This window comes from Rattus norvegicus, chromosome 10, assembly GCF_021556685.1.
Source record: "Rattus norvegicus strain SHRSP/BbbUtx chromosome 10, alternate assembly SHRSP_T2T, whole genome shotgun sequence".
NCBI lineage: Eukaryota > Metazoa > Chordata > Mammalia > Rodentia > Muridae > Rattus > Rattus norvegicus.
The window spans coordinates 100,851,827-100,870,919 of NC_141543.1; the positions used below are offsets into that span (position 1 = coordinate 100,851,827).

Genomic DNA, 19,093 nt, shown 5'->3' on the forward strand with positions numbered 1-19,093 from the left:
CCAGGGCAGGGAAACCTCAGACCAGGCCCAACGCAGTGTGGCTTCCTTTGCAGGGTCAAGTCCCTTCCAGTCTTTGCCTGTCTTGGTTATTCCACTGAAGCGCTTTTTAATTGATCTGCTGCAATAGGTTGAGCTCATTTTGCTAGCTAGAGAATGGTAGTTCCAAGGACACTGCTGTACTGTTTCCTTAAGTGAAACTTATTACACCTTCGTATGACGTATGTTTATTTGCATCACTGCGTCTGATGCGTATTTGCAGGGATGTGCGTACTGTGGTTATACACGCCGAGGCCAGTGGACAACTTTGTACCATATTCGTGTGGGTTTTGACTCCTTTTTTTTTTTTTTTTAATGGCTCAAGTAGCAAGCATTTCTATGTGCTGAGCCATCCATCCTGTGCCTAGTGTTTGTTTGCTTGTTTGTTTTTTAATTGGTTTTAAGATGAAGTCTCATGTCCCTCAGGATAGCTTCAATTCATTTTGTAGCCAAGTCTGGTCTTGAGCTCCTTATCTTCCTGTTTCTGTCTCTGGATCCCAGGCACGCTCCACTATGCCCCACCTTGGATATATTTAAAGGCAGGTTCACTATGGTTGGATAATATATATTTAAAAGCAAGCTCGCTACGGTTGGATAATATATATATTTAAAGGCAGGTTCACTATGTAGCTCCGGGCTGGCCTTGAATTCAAGGATCTGCCTGCCTCTGACTCTGAAGTGCTGAGACTGAAGGCGTATATCTCCTCACTCAATAGGTCAGTTAACTTTTGTGAGTCACCCCCGGCGTTTTCTTGCTTGACTGCCGAAGCTTGTGACACTTCCAGTGCTCCTTGCTGCTGCCAGAGTCAAATTTTTGTCAACTCTAGAAAAGAGTAATCCCTTATCCCTACTGAACCCGAGCGTCTGCCAGGGGAGGAAATCTCTGCTGGAGGCTTTGATCTGCGGAGGCTATGGGATATACTCGCTCTTCCCGAGAGTCCCAGTTTCGTTTCTACCTGTACTGGACTAGAAAGCTGTGTCCCCGGAGCGCTGGCTTTGGTCCTTTTAGACTGGCGTTTGCTGAGTTGAGCCATGGCATTGTGCTGTCACCTTGTGGTGAGGAGGTACCACAGCTGGAACCCTCTCAACAGTTTGTCTGTTGTGAGAATGTCCTAATGTCCTCAGACTGGGCAAGGCTATAAACACCTGCCATCTTGGCACCTGAGAGGCTGAAGCAGGAGGATCAAGAACTTGAGGCAGCCTAGGGTCTACAACAAAATGCTACCCTGCCCTTATACCCAAATGAGGGTGTAAGCCCATGATATAGGGCCCTTTCTCCCAAGCAATTGATGTTTCTATCTTACTAATAATGTTTTCCCACCAAGATGCTCAGGGGCAATCGGACTCCGGGGGGGGCAGCAAGATGGCTTAGTAGGTAAGAAGCTCCCACCACACAAACCTGACAACTTGAGTTTGATGGCTTGAACTCTCGGTGGTAGAAGAATGACTCCACAAAACAAACAAACCACCACCAAAAGAAACCAAAACAACCACAAGATTTACTCTCAAAGGCCAGAGACAAATGGTATTTGAACAGATGTCCACTGGTTCTGAAGGCATGTCCAAGGGGCAGATCTAATCCCCCTGGACGGACAATCATCACTGGAAAGACAGACTACAATCTCAAGGGCATTTATTAGGCAGGGAGAGCAGCCATTTGAATTCCTAGGCTTGGTACCTTTAACATGTGTAATTAACCACCGATGTCCATCTCAGGGTGAGGGCTGGGTTTCACATTTTTGGTTATTCTTCCCGTAGGTGGAGCCAAAGCTTGTGATGGGGGCGTGGGTCCCGAGCAGCACCACGTCTCCCCTCTCATTTTCAACCTAGAAGATGATGCTGCTGAAAGTTCCCCTCTACAGAAGGGAAGCCCCGAGTACCAGGAGCTGCTGCCGAAGGTCACCAGGGTTCTTGCAGATGTCCTTCAAGACATCGCTGATGACAACAGCTCTCAAGCAGACTACACTCAGGATCCTTCCGTGACCCCTTGCTGTAACCCTTATCAAATTACCTGCCGTTGCCAACCCGGGGAATGACAGGTCATTCCCCGACCCCCACCCGGTGAGAAACACTATCTGGAAATTTTAGACAGGTGGGTTTACTTCCAAACCTCAGTTTGGTCGTGGAAGTCAGTTTTAGAAAGGGAGTTGCAGAATTTGGTTAGGAAGCTACAGTGTTACCTCTCTGTGTGTGGACTGTCTCCTCCGCATGCAGGCTTGAAAAGCACTGAGCACTGGCTCAGAGGTCATGGATACAAGAGGGCACTAGAGGGCTATGGAGTCACCGCCCAAGCCCTGGGTTTAAAGCTTAGGCAATGACTTAAATCTCAGTTGCAAGTTGGTCTTGAAGGTTAAAGTAACACATGAAGTTGCCTGTGTATCTCTGACACCAGGCAGATCCTCAATTTAATTGGCCCTTGCAGCACAAACTCATCTGGCTTGCTGGTATACAGAGCTTGGCCCTCTTCAATATGCATACGAATCTCTGAGGATCTTGCACAATGCAGATTCTGGAAGTGGGTGTGTGTCTGGGAGCCTACAGCGTTGCCGGATTCCTTTGAGACGCCTTGAGCAAGCACAGAGCTAAACTAAGTGAGGTCTTCCCAGGCCTTGGAGCAGAACTCATGATCCTTCCCTCTTGTTAATGTCGAGTGGATGTATCATAAAGAGTTAAAGTTTGGGGCCGAAGCGGTGGTCCATTGGTTAAGGGCGCGACCTGTTCAGTTCCCAGCACCTATATGGTAGCTTAAACTGTCTATAGCTCCAATTCCAGGGGACCTCATACTCTTCTCTGGCTTCTCAGAATGCCAGGCACACGCGTGATGTATGCACAGGTAGGTGAGACACTCATATATTAAAACATAATCTTTCAAGAAAAAAAAAAGATTTGAGACTTCTTCCCAGCCAGTCCCTAAAACTTCTAAGAAATAAAATAAAAATGTAAACAACTCACAAATGCACTGCCATGATTTTATTTAATTAGTGTCCTGAATGGGACTCAAAGGTAGTAAATGATTTATTCCGATCACTGCAAAAATACTTTGCCTGGCTAAAATAGTCTCTCTCTCTACATGTCTGTAAGATACACGAAACACAGTTCTAAGAGGTTTCCCACTAAGTACATTTTTTTTTTACACAGCATACATTTGACAACGATGCCCTTTTTAATATAAAATTCCGGTTACATATACCAATATGGCTAGTTAGCATTTACACTGTGGCTTGAATAGCATTGTGTGACTCCAGCATTCTCCTTGCCCACTGGCAGCCAAGGCTGAGGGGCTTGGGTAGGGGGGCTGACCACGGTCTATGGCTCAGGCAATGAGGGGCCCAGGCTTCCTGCCTCCCTCCCCTCTCTGCCCACAGCATTGATTGCATTCCGTTTCTTCCACTTTCCTTGTTCTTTCCAAAACCACCTGACAGGGGTTGTCCTGACTTCTGAGGTAGGCTTCTTGTCAGGACTGCTTCGTTTTGCCCTTCTGACTTCCACGGCACAAGATTATCTACCAAAATCAAAACAGAATATGGCCTTACTCTTCTCAGGAGAGGCTTCAGGGAGGCAGACTGGGTTACCCACAGGTCTGTGCGAGGTGGGTCAGCAGGGGAGGCAGGACCATAGACTGACCCTTACTCATGGCCATGGGGAAATCCACCCATCTCGTGAAGGTGTATAGATCGGTAGCACAGATCCCAAGAATATTGTCTACAAACTGGGTGTGTGCACATGTGTGCCTGTGTACATATGCACATTTCAAAAAAAAAAGGGGCTCATCTTATTTGTAAACACTGACTGCTAAATGACTCTAAAGAGAACACAGAAAGCCAGTATATGCTCTTGGTCCGAGTGGGCCGCTCTCTTGCTCACAATGTTAACGTTAGTGCCACAGCATACAGATTGCAGGCTGGCTCCCTACGGAAGCAGAAGCTGCTGGCCCTCCTCAAAGCTTTTTTCCAGGGGACCAGAGATGACTAGCTTGCTTTTCTCTTGCTGGTTTTGAGGCAAATTCAATCCCAGAGAGGAAAGTGGTGTTAGGAGGGCAATGGCAGTCTACTTTGTAAAGAAAACTAGTGATGACTCCCGGGCTTAAGGCAGAGCCCAGAGGCCCAGAGGCAGATTCCACTAGTAAGCCCAATATTCCTATCCGAAAGGGAAGTGATTTCAGCCAAGCTGAGACTCTCAAGCTCCTTTTGCAGTCTTACAGGCTTTTTAAAGAATTGTGAGTAAAGATGTGGTTTCTGGGGAAATATTTGCAAGAGGCATACAGTTAAGAATAAAGGCAGAAAGGGGCTTTTCTAGCAAGCCCAGCTGAACACTTAAGTTACAGAGACATGGCTGGGACGGCCACACCGAACGGCAGTCCCGCATCACTCTGCCTCTGGTCCTTGTGCCTGGAGACAGAAGCCTGCCTGCTGCTGACCCAGGACTTTAGTCTGAACACTGGCTCCTCCTTTCTGTCTACCTGCAGGCTGTGGGACAGGCTGGGCCTGGTAGCCACCATAACACTTAGCACCTGTGGCATCCAGAGGCTACCCCACCCTGGCTGGACTCTAACATCTCTAGGAAGTTGTCTAGTGACATTTAACTGGCAGGGACAATTTCTGGTGCATAAACTTTTTTTTTTCCTTTTGAGGCTGGGGCTGGAACCCAGTGCTCATTACCTACTGAGTTAGCCATCTCCTTAGCCCAGACAAGAATTCTAAATGCAGCTTAAGTCAACGTTCCCAAATCTGCTCCTAAAGAGAGAGATAGGACAGCTGGTTCGTACCAGACTTTCTGGCAGCGTCTAGGTGAGCACGCCTCGTGGCACATTTAAACGTTAGTATTTTTGGATGTGGGGGTTGGGGGCACTGAGCATGGGACTCAGAGCCTCTAACCTGCTAGGCAAACACACCATCATTAATCCACACCTGTCAACACTGGCTCTTAAATTAAGCCTCTCTGAGTCTCCTCCCCTCTAGGAAAATGGCCTATTCAGGGTTATTATTTTATATGAGTTTTCGCTAACAAGGGGCTACCTAAGAGTGCTCTGGCTTCCAGAAGAGGTAATGCCAGTTAAATAGCTAAGTAACCAACTTTCGGAAGACGGAAAAACTCCCCACAGTTCCAGTAGGCATCACGGGGACCCAAAGGCACTGCGGGCTCAGGCAGTAACTGTTAGGCACTGGGCCAACGGCTGTCTTAAAATGTATAATTAGTTTCTTCTTTCTTAAAGAACTACTCCTCTGCACCACTAACACATAACTGTCACTTGCTTGCAATGCATCTGGCAACCTGCCTGTGAAGGCCCAAACATGCTAATTTCAGACTGTCCTCTGCAAAGCCAGGACGGTAGTCCCGAACGCCTCCTGTTCACACGAAGAGGAGCTTCACCCACCTCAGAGCCCACAGGACCGCTCCTTTCTATCCCCCGGGTCCTGACCTGGCATTGTATGCATCTGAAATGATCTCAAGTTGACTGTTTTGTTGTGGTTGTTGTGACAAGGCCTCATATGACTCAGCCCAGCTTTGAACTCACTCTGTACCTAAGATGACCCTGAGACTCTTGCTTCCAGGTACTGGAATTGCAGGTGCGTGCCACCATACTCAGTTGTAAGTGGTGCTGGGAACTGAACCCAGGGCTTCATGGGCGCTAGACAGGCGTTCTACCAATGGAGCCACACCCCCGTCACTGGGAAGTTCCCTCACTGAGACCCACACACTGCTACTCTGTAACTGTGGATGGGAGCTAAGGTCCCCAGTGCTGGGGGGAGAGAGTCTTCCCCCAGCTGTCAACAGAAGTCGAGCCCAGTGCTCAGCACCCCTGGTAACTCTCCCTGCCGGCAAGCTGAGGTAGGCGGTCTTGCTGAAGTCTCCAGGTGAGCTCATGCCACCCACCCTGACTTCATACGTGTGGTCTCCTGGTGGGCACCTGCTGGCCAGGCTCAAGAGCACAGTGCCAGAGCTGCGGGCAGGGTGCATGTCAGTTCCTGGAGCTCAGAGCCCCCCAACAAGGCCTGGCCCCGTTAACTCATCTGAACAAGTGATGGGCAGCATTCTACGTTCTTAGCTTCGGAAAACTGGGCACAGGCAGAAGCTCCGACCTCACAAGGAGCTAAGACAGTGTAATGTATAGAGGCAGAGGCAAGGAGCTAGGTCTGAGCCGTCCACACTTCCCAGGTTAGTATGTGGTTACGGAAATGCTGTCAGGCCTCACACCCATAGGGCTAGCATGAAGGACCTGAAACTGCCAGGCGGGTGCCCCAGGGCTCTGGGTGTAAAGAGGATTAGCTGTTAAGAGTTAGAGCACAGGGCAGTGGCTTGGCCTCTTGGGGGAGGCAAAGCTCCTTCCAGGCATACAGACGGAGTAACTCTGTTAAGGGTTCCGAATGCTCACAGGGGGGAACTCATTCTCATCGTCAAGACACACTGGGCCCGTTGCAAACTCGTGTTCTGGAATCACTTCTCCACGGAGCGCCCCACCGTCCTCAGAGTACCCTGGAGGTGGGAGTAAGAAATGATTCAGGAGGCATCCCGTGGTAGGTGCTGGAGGGACAGGATCTGGGGACATGGGAGGATGGCTGCATCTTCGCCTCCCAAAAGAAGTGAGTCTAAATCCTCACCCTTTGGAATGCTTCAAGAAGGGTCATTGGCTACTTGTTTAATCTGTGCCTTTAGTCCCAGCACTGGGAGGCAGAGGCAGGTGGATCTTTGTAAGTTTGAGGCCAATCCAGTCTACATAGTGATAAGACCCTGTCCAAAGGAAGGAAGGGAGGAGGGAGGGAGACAAGAGGGAAGAAGGGAGGGAGGGAGGGGAGGAGGGAGGGAGGGAGGGAGGGGGGAGGGAGGAAGGAAACCTTTTGGGCTATATCCTCAGTACTAGGGAGCTGAGGGCCGAGGGCTGTTCCCAGGCCTCACCTGGCACGGTGGAGGCTGTGGATGCGCTGGGTCTGGCTACAGTTGCAGCATACGACGGAGGTAAGGAAGGTCTGAGGTCGTTTTCTTTGTTCTCTTCTGCTGTTCCTGAGCTCAGCAAGCTGCTTGCAGCAATCAGGGAGAGGAAGAGCAGAGGAAGTCAGTGCATCCCCAGAACACCTTCAGGGGAGAAGGACGAGCAGGCTCGCGCTCGGCTGTCTGAGAGTAAACTGCAGACCTGCCGGTGCACTATATGATCAGCATGTACCCAAGTAGGTCAGCCATGCTCCTTCGACCTGGTCCCTGATCACAGCCCTCTGCTCCTCTGGTGAATTCAGGCAAGGACGCTGAGACGTGCTAATGAAGTCATGGGTAAGGTGCCCTGCCAGCTCAAGGCATCTCCAGGCCACCACAGGACGGGAGGTCAGCCTGCATACATCACAGACTAAATCCGATTCTGTGGACACTTTTTGACTATCTGTGTTCTTAAGGGCTGTGCTAGGGGGCCAGGCTGAGCAGGGGGACAACCCATTTGGGGTATTATATCACCTGCCTGGCCACTGTCCCAAAGGAGACATGGAACTAAGGGTATCTGACGGCGAGCCTGACTGAAGCAAAAAGCCTGCAGGTGGCGCGACACAGGGGAGGTGACAACAGCTGGCGAGAACACTGAGCAGGTCGCTGTCCCCAGCAGAGACAGCTCTGCACTCCTGTTCCTAAACAGCTGTGAGACAATGAGAATCTTCACCTGTGGGTTTTGATTAAGACGCATTCTCCGCCATCCTGAGGGTCCAAATTGTAGATGTAGAGGTGTCCATCGGAGGAGGCTACTAGCAGCCGCGGCAGTTTCTGGATCCTGAGGGAGAAGTGACAGATTGCTACAGATCTGGAGTCGGCCGGCAACGCTTCATTCCCCCCGCCCCCCAACTGTCTCCAACACTTGCCACCTTTGATAAACCAGAGTTTGTCACTGCCCAGTGATCCAGGGTTGGGACTTCTGGCCCCGCCTTTACACTCCGATCTGATCATTCGCTTTCCGGATTATTTTTGGGTTTTGTATGGGATGGGACGAGAGTGGTGTAAGTAGACACCAGCACCCGTGAAATGCCACCACCAGCTTTCTGGTGTCCCCAGACGGGTTATGTTCTCTATTTCACATGTGTCCCTGCCATCGACCGTGACAGAAAGAGGAAGAGGACATCTTTGCTGCCTAGGCTTATAAACGTGGGGGTCCACATGTAGGCAGGTGGGCCTACATGCGGAAGCCAGAGGACAACCTCATGCAGGCTCTGCCCGAGTTTCTTTTGAGCCCCAGACCTTTTTTTTTTTGCTTCTGTGGCAAGCAGTTTACTGTCTGACTCATCTTCCTGGTCCCTAAAATATTCTTTTTATTGTCTTTTGAGACAGAGTCTTGATGCATATTCTGGCCCGGCCTTGAATTTTCAAATCCCTGGCTAGGTCCCTTGAGTGCTGGGATTACAGGTGAGGACCACCATGTCCAGTTAGTGTGTGTGTGTGTGTGTGTACACGCGCGCACGTGCGGCCTTTCTGTCTGTATTGTACCAAGTGCATGCAGAGGCCAGAAGAGGTCATCAGACACTCCTACCCCTCCAAACTGGAGTTATAGGCAGTAGTGAAGCACCAGGTGTGTGTGCTTACCCGACCCCTGGTTCTCTGCGTGAGCAGGGAGGGCTCTAACCACTGAGCAACCTTCCTAGCCTCATCCTTTTTTTTTTTTTCCTTCATGCATTTAGGGGCTCTGTGTCCTGGGAACATACACCTGTGAGTTTGGTGGTCCTGTACGTACGTGGACAGGGTGCAAATGTTCTTCTGCCCAGAGAAGTTCAGGCGTCCTGTGGCGAAGGCCCTGTCCTGGTTCATCATGTCCGACACCTGGGCGGGGAGGTAGTTGGTAGCCGCCGTGAGCATCTTTCCCATGTAGCCGCTCCAGGTGGAAGGCTCTTCTGGGCGGCTAGGGGAGGCAACGCAGAGGCAAGGGTGGGCCTGGGCTGTGGGCACAGGCAGCCTGCCAGTGATTGCCACAGTCCAGCACTGACCTCGCCAGGCAGAGGCTGTGTCTGAGCACGATGTTCTGGCCACAAGGACATATTATTTCAGCCATAACTAAGGAGCATCAGGGCCTGCGTGTCCTTCAGAAGAACCGCTGTAACCCTGCTAAGAGGCTCCCCGTGCCGCTGCCTTCTTATATTAAAAGAGGGCTACTGATGGCCGCTAGACTTCCAAAAGAAGGCAAGAGTAGAGGTTCAGAAGGAATAGATTTCTAGGCCCTGTAAAAATCAGCTCAGGAGCCCAAAGCAGGTTCAGGGAAGAACAGACAGATCCCTGTGAAGGTTTCCTGAGCCAGACTCGGTAGGAAGCAGGCAAGACGCTCGGCTCCGAGCCATCCGGTACCCAGCACTGAGGATACTCAGGTGCTCCGTGGGAGTCTGGGGAGGTTCCCTGCATGCATTGAACTTCATCGTGGGGCCTTTGTCAGACAAAGAGGTCCATGAGCAGTGAGTGGCATGGCTGTCTCAGTGTCCCATACCACGGCCAACACCTTGAGGACTGGTGCTACCAGGTATGTTTCGGAAGCACCTGCTATGAGGTCACTTGTCTGTGGGACCTGATCCTGGCCGGATATACAGCTATGTGGCCTTCAGACTAACCTGTCTGGAACTTGAAGTTCTCGACTGAAGGGGACACTTCTAGACACACCAGAGTTGGGATTATCAAGAGGAATAACATAAGGACTTTATATTTACGGTTGGGACACAGCACAGATGTATAAACACCAAGCAATCAGAGAGGCTATGCACATGTTCCAGGTAGGACCACAGCGCAGAGGTGGAGGAGGGCCCTTAACATCCGTTTTTCTGTTTCGTCATTTGGAACATGGGAGCAATCACTGAACCCTCTGGCAGGCTTCCCCAGGGGAACCAAAGCAGGCGGCCCAGAAAATGACGTGTTTGTGTGTGTGTGTGTGTGTGTGTGTGTGTGTGTGTGTGTGTGTGTTTAAATAATAAATGATGTCTCTGTGGTGGAGGGGTCTGGGGGTTGGTGTCTCTGAGGTGGAGGAATATGGGGGATGTAGGAGTCTGGGAAGGAGGTGTCATGTTCAAAGGAGCATTTCCAGCAAGAAGAGGCACACGGGCTGGTACTGTGTAGCAGTTCCTCAGCTTTTTTCTTTTTAAGATAAAAATGAAACCACATTGCCCAAGACACACTGATGCTTCTCAGACAAGGTTCTGCCCGTGGCACTGTTAGCTACTCACACACAGCAGGACAGGGAGAGGGCAGGGAGTCTCAGGTCTTAAACACTGATGACTGTGAGGGTTGGGCGATGAGGTAGGGGTGGGATGGGGGCAGGGCTTAGGAGTGCTGATGACTGATGAGGGGGATGGGCGCACTGCTAAGTTGTGGCACCCTGATAGTGAAAGGCTCCTCTCAGACATGGACCGGCTGCCCTCTAGGGCCCAGGCTGCTGCCACAGCCACTGAACATTTGGAGACTGTTAAGCAGAGCCTAGCAGGTAGATAAAATTTGAGGAAAGTGTGCAGAGTAAAAGTCCTAGGTTTAACTTAAAATAAAAAAGTCCTCTTCAGCTCTTGTTGGTGGCACTGTTGGGATAATGACAGCACCTCTGGGAGGGGAGGACTAGACTGTGGGAAGAAGGTGATGAGGGAGTAGATCGTTGAAGGTCATAGGTATCCCTGGTCTGCAAAGATGGGCAGAGTCACGGCCATGGGCTCCTGCCCTCCTCAACCCGGCCATACTGTCCCCCATACTGGATCAGAAGTGTCCTGACTGAAATGCCGGTGAGCTAAAGCCAACCTCTTCTCTCTTATATTCTTTCAGGAAGGCACCATGGTCACAGGATGAGAAAGTCACCAACACAAAGCATGTCAGGATTCCCCACAGAGGAAGGATTCCCCACACGTTTGCCAAGCACTCACTGACGGCGGCAACATGGACGACAACAGCTGTTATCGTATCTGTCATTCCACAGGTTAACACAGCTGCAGTGTGTTGGTCCCAGGCGAGACACAAAATGTTTCATGTCAACAACAATGAAGCTTGAGGTGCAAACACAATAATGTGCTCATTTAACAGACAGGGATGCTGAGAGACTGCTTCCCAGTGCCTCACAGCTCAAAAGGGGCTGCGTCGAGACGTAAGACTCAGGATCACAGACCTAGACTTTTGCTTCTGTGCAGGACACCCCAAAACGAACTCTACTACACTGACAATGACCCAGCAAAGCTCCAGTGCGTGCAGAATACCCGGGGCTACTCCTTCAGTCAGGTAGGACTTCCACCTGGCCCCGCACTTGCCTGTCGGTCAGCTGTTCCAACTTGAAGATGTGCACGGTCTCCGTGTTGCTGGAGGCACACAGGAACTGGGAGTCCATACTGAACACCAGAGAGCTGATTGTCACATACCTGAAGACAGCAACACACGGGCCCATGAGCTGGAACTGTGAGGGGCGTCACCTCACAGTTCTGAGAGGAGAATGCGTCTTGAAGGGCCAAGCTCTTCTAACCTTCCCACACCCCCCAACAGTACGCTGCTTGTGTTTTAAAAGCCACGTGGGAGAGATTCAGGGAGAGCCACACTCATAGGTATGAACCCACAGGGCTGGCCCTTCCTCCCAGCCAGCGGATGGGAGTCCTGTGTCCTTAGCATGTGGACCTCTCCAAGCTGCTCTGAAGAGATCCAGCTGCAAACCTCACAGAAAACAAAGGTCCCAACTGCTGACTTTTTCTTTCTTTTTTTTTTTTCCCAACTGCTGACATTTGATGCTGCCCTTCATTTCCCTTTGTGGGGGAACTGGAAATTACTTCTGGAGTGTGATCCACAGGCTCTCTGGTTTCTCTGGTGATGGCCTCCCATGGCCTTATCAAAAGACCCCGACTTCCCCTTCCTGCCTCAAGCCTCAGCATTAAGCCCTCTTCTTTGCTTTTGGATTTTTACAAAGCCCCCCGACCCCGTGGGGCTCTGACTCCATTACTTGGAAAGCACTTAACCTCTAGGAGGAGGCTGTAGGGCCTGCCCCTGCCCTCTTCCTAGCCAGCTGCCAGGGAGGAGTTTTTATGATGGCACGGACACTGGGCACAGACCTTTTCATTCCTCGACGGAACTCATAGAGTTTCTGCCCTTCGGGCACAGAGAACACTCGGATGACGGTGCCCTGGAAGACAAACGGGTGGCCTTTTTCTTAACACGAATGTGTCACACAGAGATGATGTCCCTTCCCAGGGCAGTTTGTTCTCCTGGCTTTGAACATCTGTCTCTGAGGAGGAAGCATGAAGCATTGAGTGCAGGGGCATTTTTATTTGTGTGTGTGCCAACTATGAATTCTGGGAACTCTGCGTCCTCTGTGTTAGATACTGTTGTTCCTTCCCCTGCCTTGTTCAAGGCTGTGTGTGTGTGTGTGTGTGTGTGTGTGTGTGTGTGTGTATGTGTCAATGTCACACGTGCACCATCACATACTGTTCCGACTTTATAGACTATTCTATCTCTGCTTACTAAAACGTATCTGGCTTACATAGCATTTGAAATGTAACATGATCGTCTTCTTTGTTTATTCTGATCAACCGGGTCCAAATTCCATATCTGTGTACAACGGGGACATGCATTTTTATCTGGGAACAACAGGCCCATGCATCTCTCAATAAAACCACAAGTTTTATGCCAAGTGTCTTGCATCTGCTTTACGGTCAGCCTTTGATACGGACAAACCTACTGACTGCCACCACAGGCAGTCCTTCATATTGCAATTACTGGTCCAGCAGCAGCCTGGGCGCCCAGGCAGGAGGAGAAGCCAGAGGACGCTTACTTTTTCAGACGCACTTGCTAGTTTGGAGCCGGAGGAGTTGAAGGTGATGGCGGCCAGGGTTCCCTCGTGGGCAGCAATGGTGCACACCATTTTCTGTTGGTGATGGGGAGAAGTGGAGATCAATACTGGTGAAGGGGGAAGATGAATGTCCTCCCCTCTCCTTGCTCTCTGCTGTGTCTCCCTGCCCACCACTGGGCCACTTTCCTGTGGAGAGTGTGCTAGTAGGGACCCCTCCCTCCACGACCTCTCTCTTTGTTCTGGTGAAGCAATGAGTGTATGTAGGGCTTCTTACAGGGTCGTGGGCAACTTGGCAAGTAATATACTGAAGAAAATGTCTCCCCTATCCCCACCATGGCAACTTAATAGTCTATATGGAACTGGTTCTCAAAAACCCACCCCACCCCTGCGTTAGATTAGATTAGACAGCCCCAATCTAATGCAGGTGCAGGGTTACTGACAATCTATGTCATGTCCTGAGGGCATCGTGCTATAGCAATTCACCCTTTCTCCTGAGTCTTCCTGTCCCTTCTTCTGTGACATTCTTGGAGCTCTGTGTGTGTGTGTGTGTGTGTGTGTGTGTGTGTGTGTGTGTGTGTGTGTGTGATCTCATGTCTATTCCTTGCCCTGCCTTTGGGAAGGTGGATGACCAGCTGTGCGCCTGGTACAAAGCCAGGTTTTTAGGGGATCTTTCTGCTTGCTTCTTTAGGGGATTCCCAGAGGGGTCCCACCCTGCTCTATGCAGCCCTGGGGAGCGGAGGGTAGCAAATACAGATGGACTGTGTGTTATCTTCCTGAGTCCACCGTGAGCAGGTGCTCTGCCTCCTTACGGCACCTGCCTCACAGTGACACTGACTAATACTGACTGTGAGCTTCAACACAAATGCCCTTTGTTTTCCTTTGCCAATGGCTGTGGCCAGAGAGCTCCCCCATACAGCTCACACCTTCTTATCCAGTCTGTTGACCCCTGCCTGGCCAGGGCACACAGGCTGCTGCACCAGGGACCGCTGTGAACTTACCAGGGAGTTTCCGTCATAGAGTACAATCTCGCCTGTACTCTGGCTTCCGGGGTAGGCCAGGTAAGAGTTGGAATGGTTGATTGAAAGGGCACAGAGACCTGGCAAAGAACACACAGCATGAGGCCAAAGGAGGCACGGCTTGAAAGGGCACTCGAAAACCATGTGTCTCGAGTGCCACCTGCTGGCGAGGGGAGGAACACGCTTGAGTATTTCTGTCGCTTGTTCTAATCCTTGCTTTCTATAGGGATGGTCACAGGAAGTTAGCTACAGTGCAAAGGTTCTGAACGCACAACAGGCAAAGATTAATTCGAAGTGTGGTACACAGGGATCTGGGGAGTTTCTGCTGCTCTGGTCAGGTTTGCATCTCCTTAGCCTTGATCAGAACACACAACATGCATACTCCACACTATGTGTGCTACCACACCACCGACACACACAGCCTTCTAAGCACCTTGGCTCAGACTCGTGGCTAACATAGGTCTGCAAGGTTTTACTGTACACAAACTTCCCTGCTCTTACAGAAAAAGTGGCAGTTAATAGGAAACAGACGTTCGATATTTCCCTGAGAATCTTACTGCTGGAAATGTTACTATCAAGTTGGTATATAGCTTGACATTGTCTTGTATTGGGACTGTTGATTTTAGAAGTTGTTCTCTGAGTTGATGATTTGAATTTCATTTTATAATGGTTAAGTGAACCAAGGAGGTGGTGTCGCATGCACACCTTAAGTCCCAGCACTTGGGAGGCAGACACAGGTGGATCTCTGAGCTTGAGGTCAGCCTGGTCTACCCAGTGAGTTCCAGGACAGCCAAGGCCACATATGGAAACACTACTGAAAGACAAAAACAAACCAAAACAGAAAGTTAAATGAACCTTGGCTTGGGATTTGAACACACCTCACAAAATGCTATTAAGCATTATTTATTTAACTTATTTCAAGTTTTTTTTCTTTTTCTTTCTTCTATTTTTTTTGAAGTAGTGATTTTGGCACTACCAACTATAAAATAAAAATATTGATTTGTACCCTACAGTATCAATATGGTCAGCCAAGATTTAATTACTCCTGTGAAAAGAAACAAGCCCTTCCTTCCGTGTCATTCCTGTGGAAACTTTACTGTCTTCAATAAGGGGTGAGATTACACCCAAGAATTATTTTAAAACAAAATTATGATCTATTACCAGCCAATGTTTGATACGTAAACCTATTTTATCTACATATATGCTCAGGGCCTTGTAAAAGTTTCTTGCACTGAGAAGGGGCTGTTAGTGGGGAAATTTTAAGAAACCCCATTCTGAACGAAGGATTTGAATCAAGAAAATCTGCAGGAGACCTCCTGACTTAACACCGGCAGCGACCCCTCCACTGCCAAGCAAGCAGACCTCGGAATACAAAGAATATTCTCCTTCGCACTTTTCAGCCCAGGGCACTGAAACAGAGGCTGCCTCTCTTCCAATCCCATTACCCTCTAGAACCCTGTGAGTCTGCTCATAGCTGGAGCAGGACTTCCTGGTGGGAAAGGTCAGCATGCATTACCCTTTTCTGAGCTCTATTAAGCCGGGGCTTCAGTGAACTTCCGGAAAGGCAAAAAGACCTCTTTTTTTTCCTTATCACATCAACCACTCTGATAAGGGAGGGCGGAGCCTCCTCTGAGGCGAAGTCACTGGAGGTCTGCATTGTGGTTGAGGCAGCAAGCCTGGCCTTTGAGAGAAACTTTGCAACGGAAAGCGTCAACATCTTTTGGAAGTCAAGGAAGCCAAGCAAACTCTGGATGTGACATGAACCATTTTGATTTAAGGATAATCTGGGGGGCTGGGGATTTAGCTCAGTGGTAGAGCGCTTACCTAGGAAGCGCAAGGCCCTGGGTTCGGTCCCCAGCTCCGAAAAAAAGAACCAAAAAAAAAAAAAAAAAAAAAAAAAAGGATAATCTGGAGGGGGAGGGGCGCAATTTGTCCCTGCAGTACTGAGGGGAGGCTTCTCACACCAATGACCGGGATTGGTAGTCATACGCATACATGGTAAGAACTCCAGAGTCAAAACATAAGTGGAAAACGATATTCAAGAAGATTATATGGGAGACATCGTTTTAAATAAATAAATAAATAAATAATAAATAATAAATAAATAAATAAATAAATAAAAATTCTGGCTAGCTTTGTTGTAAACTGGTGTATTCAGTGGGTTCTTATAAGAAAGCATTTGTAAAATGCTTTTAGGCCCAGACTAAAAGGCCCCTTACTTATCCTGTAGGGGAGGAGAGCAGAGAGAGGGTAAAAACCAATTATGACTGGAAACTAGGTCCTGCTTCCTGCTCTGGCCTCACTGCACACACAGCCAAGCCCCTTCACTTATCTCTTGCCACACAGAACTCCAAGAGGAGGCTGGCTGGGTGCCCTTAACTGCAGGTGCCAGCACAGCTGCGAGCCCCTACCTGGTCAAAGTCGCTCAGGGCCTTTGTCACCGTGAGAGGCCACCTTCCCTGCCTGCTCTGTGAACCTTGGGGCAGTGGTGAGGGAGAGAATTGAAATGTAGAGGAACTTGTGATCTTACAGGGAACCAATAGCCATGAGGGTATCTGAGTACTCGGGCTTGAAAGAAGAAAGCCTTAAAACCATAGTGAAGGGGACTGGACAGCATGTGTCCTTTATAAGCAAGAGGTCTGGATTCAGAGTCTGAGATCTGTGTCAGACAAACAAATGGACACCTAGCTTTTTACACACATGCATGCACATGCACACACACACACACACACACACACACACACACACACACACACACTGAGGTGAGTGGTCACTTCATAGTTACTAGGGTAACTACAATTTGAAAGGGCAGCTAGGGACCGGAGAGAGGGCTCGGCAGTTAAGAGCACTGGCTGCTCTTCTCCAGGACCCAGGTTTGATTCCCGGCATCCACATGGCAGCTCACAGCCATCTCTAACTTCAGATCCAGGGAATCTGGTGCCTCCTTCTGGCCCCAGCTGGCACCAGGCATACATGGTGCACAGATACACATGCAAGCAAAACACTGGAAAACATAAAAAACATTTTTTTTCTGAGGAAGCTCATAAATGCCAGTGAGGAGATGGAAAAATTGGAAGGCTGTGTACAGGGGTATGAATTGGGGCAGTGTGTTGGAAAGCAAACTGGGAGTTCTCAGAAATTAATCACAGTTATCACATGACCTGGAAATTCTACTCTCGTGTATATACCAGAAAGAAACAAAAGCAGTGTCCACACAAAACCTTACATGAGAACAGTTACACTTAACAATACCCGTTACCAGCAAGACTAGAGATACAGAGATACTGTTACTGATTCTCAACGCGTTTTGGTTGCAGGATACAAGGGAATCGGGCTTGAACTGACCTGGAAACTTCCTCTATGCAGGCCCCCAGAGAAGAAAGGTCATCAGTAGCATTACCCAGTGGGAGACCCTGCATATTACAACATCAACCTAACAGACAAGATTCACCCATTGTTGCAATGGTCGTACAAAGGTCATGGGGGTAGCCAACAATCTCTGGATTGAATCTGAGACCTACTCTACAAAAGAGAATTTATGCCCGGGTCTGTAAAGCTGGTCAAAAATCCCCAGTTCTTGAGGTCCCAGGCCCTGGAAGGAACAGTCTACTGTGGTCTTGCTGAATGGACGTGCAGTCAAACTGCCTTCTAAGTACTTACACACATATATTAGTGCTGCTGGCAACCTCGGCCATAAAAACATCTCTCTGCACTGATCGCCAAACAAGGCGGACCCGTAAGTGAGCAGAGCACGGAGACAAAGCCCAGACTGGAGCATCGACAAGAACCTTCCTCTACCCCAAGACTCAGGGAACGTCTTAGAAGAAAGGGCAGAAAGAATGCAAGGAGGGAGAGGAGCGCCGTAGAATGCCATCTGCTGGACGTGACACGACCATTCACAGACTCACGAACTCATCACAGCTCTGTGCTCTGCACAAGACTCATGCACGATCAAGCCAACAGCATCAGCCGCCATTCCATTCCCACGGGGCAGCACTAATGGACTCAGTGGGTTAAAAAAAAAAAAGGCCTGAAGCAAGGACTGGGGAGATGAAATTACTAAAGAATGAAAACAACATTCTATTCTATTTTATTTTTTTAAAGATAGAAGCAACCTATGTAAAGCAACTAATGGGGATATACTGTGTCCTTCCAACGGGATAGTCTTTGCCAACAAGAAGGTCCGAAGCCTACTACAGGAAGCGGTACAGATGAAATTTGGAAACACCAAGTAGTAAAGGCAGGCCGGACAGAGCACGTGAAGCAGTCAGTACAGGTAAATGTCTAGTGACAGAAAGGAGACCAGGCCTTACCCAGGGCTAGGGGAAGATGAGGCGGGCAGAGCCTGAGAGGCATAGGGTGTCTTGGGGGAAGGGTGATAAAATGTTCTAAAATTAAACGTGGGTCTGGTGTGCTGGCTCTGTGGGTAAAGGTGTTTGCTGCCAATACTGACAACCTGAGTTAGATCCTGGGAGCCACGTGGTGGAAGGAGAGAGAAGTGACTCATGAAATTCGTCCTCTGACCTCCACATGTGTGTGCAAATAAGTGTAATAAAATACACATAACAAACATAAAACATCCAAAATATTTGGTAATAAAATCACGACAATGGCTATTCCCTTCTGCAAATACAGAAAAGCCTGTAGTGGACTTTATTAATTTTTTACCTTTATATATGAGAGAGAGAGAGAGAGTGTGTGTGTGTGTGTGTGTGTGTGTGTGTGTGTGTATGTCTTACCACGTGTGCACAGGTGCCCCATGGAGCCAACAGAGGGATGGGATTCCCTGGAGCTGGACTTACAGGCAATGGTTAAGTCACCGGAAGTGGGGTTAGGAGCCGCACACTCGGGATCTTTTGGAAGAACAGCGAGCGTTTTTAACTGCTAGGCCATCTCTCCAGCCACAAACTATTCACTTTCAATGAGTGGATTCTATGATATGTGCATTATATATCAACACAGCTTTGGGGTAACTTATTAGTGCATGTTAATCGAACAGTGATATGACCATCTCCAGTAAACATGAACATTCTAATATGTCCATCTCACTGTTGCCTCTTGGTTTTTTCTTTTTTCTTTTTTCTATTTTTCAGAGCTGGGGACCGAACCCAGGGCCTTGCATTTGCTAGGCAAGCGCTCTACCACTGAGCTAAATCCCCAGTCCGCCTCTTGGTTTTTTTTGAGACAAGGTTTCTCTGTGTAGCCCTGGCTGTCCTGGAACTCTCTCTGTAGACCATGCTGGTCTCAAACTCAGATATCCTCCTGCCTCTGCCCCTGAGTGCTGCACTGGGAT

General features: G+C 49.2%; 2 protein-coding genes across 11 annotated transcripts in view; one reads left to right on the forward strand and one right to left on the reverse strand.

Annotated features, from left to right (window-relative positions):
- The window catches only part of Arsg (arylsulfatase G), a 138,919-nt gene extending 126,294 nt beyond the window's left edge, over positions 1 to 12,625 (forward strand). For 7 of the 9 annotated variants that reach the window (XM_087572477.1, XM_087572476.1, XM_087572478.1 and 4 more), the window contains one exon: positions 1,795 to 2,991. In XM_087572477.1, the coding sequence (XP_087428603.1) occupies positions 1,795 to 2,072 (278 nt within the window). In that variant the 3' untranslated portion in view covers positions 2,073 to 2,991. Of the gene's footprint in view, positions 1 to 1,794; positions 2,992 to 10,785 lie in introns of those variants that run through there. The other 2 variants (XR_015630682.1, NM_001047877.2) reach the window with 2 other exon arrangements.
- Positions 2,992 to 19,093, reverse strand: part of Wipi1 (WD repeat domain, phosphoinositide interacting 1) — a 36,746-nt gene continuing 20,644 nt past the window's right edge. For both annotated transcript variants that reach the window (NM_001127297.1, XM_087572475.1), the window contains 9 exon segments: positions 2,992 to 3,538; positions 6,410 to 6,510; positions 6,931 to 7,049; positions 7,676 to 7,783; positions 8,735 to 8,899; positions 11,262 to 11,369; positions 12,048 to 12,118; positions 12,767 to 12,859; positions 13,783 to 13,880. In NM_001127297.1, coding sequence (NP_001120769.1) covers positions 3,491 to 3,538; positions 6,410 to 6,510; positions 6,931 to 7,049; positions 7,676 to 7,783; positions 8,735 to 8,899; positions 11,262 to 11,369; positions 12,048 to 12,118; positions 12,767 to 12,859; positions 13,783 to 13,880 — 911 coding nt within the window. In that variant the 3' untranslated portion in view covers positions 2,992 to 3,490.